Source organism: Salminus brasiliensis, chromosome 11, assembly GCF_030463535.1.
Source record: "Salminus brasiliensis chromosome 11, fSalBra1.hap2, whole genome shotgun sequence".
NCBI classification, from domain to species: domain Eukaryota; kingdom Metazoa; phylum Chordata; class Actinopteri; order Characiformes; family Bryconidae; genus Salminus; species Salminus brasiliensis.
The window spans coordinates 40,706,178-40,711,577 of record NC_132888.1 but is presented as its reverse complement, the minus strand read 5'-3'; the positions used below and the strand labels follow the sequence as shown (position 1 = coordinate 40,711,577).

The 5,400-nt window shown below is 50.2% G+C and overlaps 1 protein-coding gene across 1 annotated transcript in view; it reads left to right on the top strand.

Annotated features, from left to right (window-relative positions):
• pdgfd (platelet derived growth factor d) overlaps positions 1-4,661 on the top strand; it is a 20,266-nt gene extending 15,605 nt beyond the window's left edge. Inside the window, 6 exon segments of the mRNA XM_072691445.1 lie at positions 1,662-1,709; positions 2,082-2,127; positions 2,130-2,258; positions 2,797-2,963; positions 2,965-3,012; positions 3,711-4,661. Of these exon segments, the coding sequence (XP_072547546.1) occupies positions 1,662-1,709; positions 2,082-2,127; positions 2,130-2,258; positions 2,797-2,963; positions 2,965-3,012; positions 3,711-3,839 (567 nt within the window). The 3' untranslated portion in view covers positions 3,840-4,661.
• The last annotated feature ends 739 nt before the right edge of the window (positions 4,662-5,400 follow it).

Here is a 5,400-nt window from a genome sequence, read left to right as displayed (position 1 = left end):
TCGCATCCTCTCTGTGCTGTGCCTACAACCTTTCCGGCCTTGGTTCGGAGGGCCCTTCTGAGCTGTTCGGTGCTGTTCCTGCACCAGGCGGTGATGTTCCCCGTCAGGATGCTCTGATGGTGCAGAACTTTCGCAGCACCTGGAGGACAGTCTGAGCTGGGTAGAGACACTGATAGGCCTTCTTACTGGTGTGGCAGGACCACGACAGGTACTGGAAGCTGTCTGCTCTTCCACGGCAGCTCCGCTGATCCTGGCGGGGTGGGGCTCCTCTCCTGCTTCAGTCCACGATCAGCTCCTCAGACGTGCTGACGTTTGAGGAGGAGATAATGATCCTGGCACCAGTTCTCCAGGTGTTAATCTCCTCCAGGTAGGCCCGATGTCCCGCGACCGCTCAGTAAACATGTTCCTGGACATGTTCCAGTCTGCGCCACCCAGAGCGTCCTGAGGGCAACTGTCTGTAGCAGTCTATAACTCAAAGATGGTCTATAACTCAAACAACTTACTATAACTCTCTTCAGCTCTTTGTAGTTTTCTATAACGGTCTATAACTCAAAATCTGTGTGTAACTCTGAAGAACTCAAAGACTGTTCATAACTCTATCATCTATAATATCAGTCATAGTCTATAGCTGTCTATACTGTAATTCTCTCAATATTGTTTGATTAATAGAGTTTCCTTACTGCTGATTATATGCTGGGTGTACAGGTGTGTGTGTGTGTGTGTGAGTGAGTGTGTGTGTGTGTGTGTGTGTGTGTGTGTGTGTGTGTGTGTGTGTGTGTGTGTGTGTGTTTCCTGCTCTCCTGCCCCCAGACTTCCTGAACTGCGGCGTTCCTGACAGGAAGTGGGGTGGGCTGCGTTTGATCTGGTTTCCGTAGTGATGAGCTTATCGCTCTCCTTGTGTGACCTTGACCTCTCGCTATTGTCTGCCCTGCTGTGTAGCGAGATTTATATAGCAGGAGACCTGTGGCTTTCAGGAATGTGTGTGTGTGTGTGTGTGTGTGTGTGGGTGTGTGTGTGTGGGTGTGTGTGTGAAAGGAGGCCTGCATATGAAATCACAACCCAAAAATCCACATTATCTGATTCCCCTCGCGCTCTGAAGGAGCTCACCCTCGCGCTCTCTCGCGCTCTCTCGCGCTCTCTCAGAAAACACAGCGCATCCAACAAGAACCAGGACCTTTTATACAGCTGTGAAAACATGGTCGCTCACAGAAAGTGCTGATTGCACACGTTGAGGAGGCAGATTTAAACCAGGAAGTGAAAGAAGCGGTCAGTGGGCTTCCAGTACGCTGGCGGAGTGACACTAGGGGGCCTGCGGCGTGCGTCTGCATGACTGCACCAGTTCAGCGAGAGGCTCTGAGTGGAGAAAGCGCACTTACAGCACAAGGACAGCTAGCCAGGCTAGGCTGTTGCTATGGCGACTCCTTTATTGCATGGTCATTAATATTCAACCTAATCAGAATTTGAAACTTTCATCTCTTTAATGAAACAAAGGTAAAAAAATTAATGTCCCTGTTTGATTAAGCAGACCTGCGACAATCAGTGCAGAGCAGTCCTGAGAGCGTCCTGCTCTCTCACGGCTCAGAACATTACTCACACCTGGATTCAATAAATACACACTAATACAATCTCTCTCTCCCTCTCTCTCTCTCTCTCTTTTTCAGAATGATGTCCCTCTGATAGCTGTGACTAACTGGGAGCCAGTGACAGTTGTGTGGTAAGACACACACACACACACACACACACACACACACACTGCTACACACACACACACACACACACAAACTTTCAGTGTACAAATTACCCTCTCTAGATTCACTGGAAATGTGTGTATATATATATATCAGTAGTCTCTCTCTCTCTCTCCCTCTCTCTCTCTGTCTCTCTCTCTCTGTCTCTCTCTCTCTCTGTGTCTCTCTCTCTCTCTATCTCTCGCTCTCTCTCTCTCTCTCTCTCTCTCTCTCTGTCTCTCTCTCTCTGCTCTCTCTGTCTCTCTCTGCTCTCTCTCTCTGTCTCTCTCTCTCTCTCTCTCTCTCTCTCTCTCATCTGTCTCTCTCTCTCTCACTCTCTGTCTCTCTCTGCAGGACGTAACTGAAGCCCCGCTCTCGGTGGATGATCTTGATGATGTCATCTCGGGTTTAGTACAGTGAGGAAGTCCAAAGCACCTGAACCAAACACCTGGCAACAGGACCTCAACAGCATCTACACACACACACACTACTACATGCCTCGCAGTTACACGCCGACCGCAACACAAGTGTGAGTGTTCACCACACACACACACACACACACACACACACATACAGGGTGATGGGTTAAGGTGGAGCTGATACAGGGTGATGGGTTAAGGTGGAGCTGATACAGGGTGATGGGTTAAGGTGAAGCTGATACAGGGTGATGGTTGAAGGTGGAGCTGATACAGGGTGATTGGTTAAGGTGGAGCTGATACAGGGTGATGGGTTAAGGTGGAGCTGATACAGGGTGATGGGTTAAGGTGGAGCTGATACAGGGTGATGGGTTAAGGTGGAGCTGATACAGGGTGATGGGTTAAGGTGGAGCTGATACAGGGTGATGGTTGAAGGTGGAGCTGATACAGGGTGATGGGTTAAGGTGGAGCTGATACAGGGTGATGGGTTAAGGTGAAGCTGATACAGGGTGATGGGTTAAGGTGGAGCTGATACAGGGTGATGGGTTAAGGTGGAGCTGATACAGGGTGATGTGTGGTAAACTCTTTACCATGAGCTTGGCTTATTCCTCTGTGTGCGCGCGTGTGTGTGTGTGTGTGTGTGCGCGTCTCAGTGGATCTGGATCGTCTGTATGAGGACGTTAAGCAGTATAGCTGCACACCGCGGAACTTCTCGGTGAACCTGCGGGAGGAGCTGAAGGCCACCAACGCCGTGTTCTTCCCGCGGTGTCTGCTGGTGCAGCGCTGCGGCGGGAACTGTGGCTGCGGCACCGACAGCTGGAAACTCCTGCAGCTGCAGCGCCGCCAAGACTGTCGACAAGCTGCATGAGGTGATCACACACACACACACACACACACACACACACACTTATTTAAACCTAAACCCCACAGAGGAATGAGGGTCCGTGTTCTGTGGGACATCTCCTGAACGTCGGTGCTCTTCAGGTTCTACTGTGAAACTAAAGACAGGAGGCCATGTGCTGCCCCCTCAGTGACCGGGTCCGTCCACTTGCTGGCTTATTCTAATGGCAGTACTTCTGTACAGGGACAGCGAGGAGTGAGAGAGGATGGTGGTTCTGGGAGTGAAAGATAAAGAAGAAGACAGAAAGAGCTGAAGGCCTGCGAGGGGGGGGGGGGGGTATAATAAAGAGTGTGTGAGAGAGTGTGTGTGTGTGTGTGTGTGTGTGTGTGTGTGTGTGTGTGTGAGAGAGTGTTTAATGCTGATAAGGGAACACACTCCACATTCTTACTCAACAGGAAACACACAGCATTTCTAAGCTAATCAAAGCACACACACACACACACACACACACACACAGTCAGATGAGTAGCTGTGTGTGTGTGCGTGTTGTTGATAGTGGAAGGTTCTGTTTGGGTTGACCAGTTCCGTTCCTCCTGGACTCCACTGACCACAGAATCAGGAACAGACAATAATAATCGTAATAATAACACTACACTACCGTGCCATACCCACCATAACACAAGCGTGTGTGTGTGTGTGTGTGTGTGTGTGTGTGTGTGTGAACAGGTGCTGAAGTTCTCTCCGGGGCAGAGCTACTACAGGAAGAAGACAAAGGCGCGCTGGGTTCTAGAGGAGATCCACCTGCAGCACCACGAACGCTGCGAGTGTGTGTGTCAGTCACGGCCTCCACGATGAGACACACACACACACACACACACACACACACACACACACAGCCTCCTCTCAGTATTTCCAACAGTCTTGACCGATACAGAAGTGTAGCCTCTTTCTCTGTTAATAGTTTTGTATTTTTTATCGATAAGTGCCTTACTGCACACACACACACACACACTCACACACACACTCAAACAAGCGCACACACACACTCACACACAATACAGTATTATTTATTACTGTTTATACAGAGTGTTAACGGGACCAAGCCACGCTAATAACCTTTGCTTTTTTACCACACACACACACACACACACACACACACACACACTCTTCTGTCCTCTCTGCAGAACTGGCACATCAAAGCAAAAAGCCAGTGGAGTGTTACTCCCACGAACAACACTGCATTCCATTAATTCAAGCTTACACACACACACACACACACACACACACACACACACACACTTCATCCTTAACCTCATCTACTCCCTCAATTCTGCCTCCTTCTAAATCCCCACCTCCTTCGTAAACCCCGCCTCCTTCCTGAACCTTACCTTCAAACAGGTGTATAAGCCATGTCCAACTGTTCTCTCCAGGCTCCGCCCACTAATGTAATCTGCCAGACCTGCTGTTGGCGGGTTGGACGAGCCGAACAGAACCACATCAGCCCAGATCAGAGATTGTAGCTCCACCTGCGCTCTGTGGCGCTCGCCTAACAATCAGCCGTAGCTATGGAGAAGCACATTAGTGGGCGGAGCCTGGATTGGTAACTATGTGAGCAGACAATTGTCTGTGTATTATCTGTCTCAGACAGACGCTCAGACAGACGCTCAGACACATTCAGACAGACGCTCAGACACATTCAGACAGACGCTCAGACAGACGCTCAGACACATTCAGACAGACGCTCAGACAGAGACGCAGACAGACGCTCAGACACATTCAGACAGACGCTCAGACACATTCAGACAGACGCTCAGACACATTCAGACAGACGCTCAGACAGACGCTCAGACACATTCAGACAGACGCTCAGACACATTCAGACAGACGCTCAGACAGACGCTCAGACACATTCAGACAGACGCTCAGACACATTCAGACAGACGCTCAGACAGACGCTCAGACACATTCAGACAGACGCTCAGACACATTCAGACAGACGCTCAGACAGACGCTCAGACACATTCAGACAGACGCTCAGACACATTCAGACAGACGCTCAGACAGACGCTCAGACATTCAGACAGACGCTCAGACACATTCAGACAGACGCTCAGACACATTCAGACAGACGCTCAGACAGAGACGCAGACAGACGCTCAGACACATTCAGACAGACGCTCAGACAGACGCTCAGACACATTCAGACAGACGCTCAGACACATTCAGACAGACGCTCAGACAGACGCTCAGACACATTCAGACAGACGCTCAGACAGAGACGCAGACAGACGCTCAGACACATTCAGACAGACGCTCAGACAGACGCTCAGACACATTCAGACAGACGCTCAGACACATTCAGACAGACGCTCAGACACATTCAGACAGACGCTCAGACACATTCAGACAGACGCTC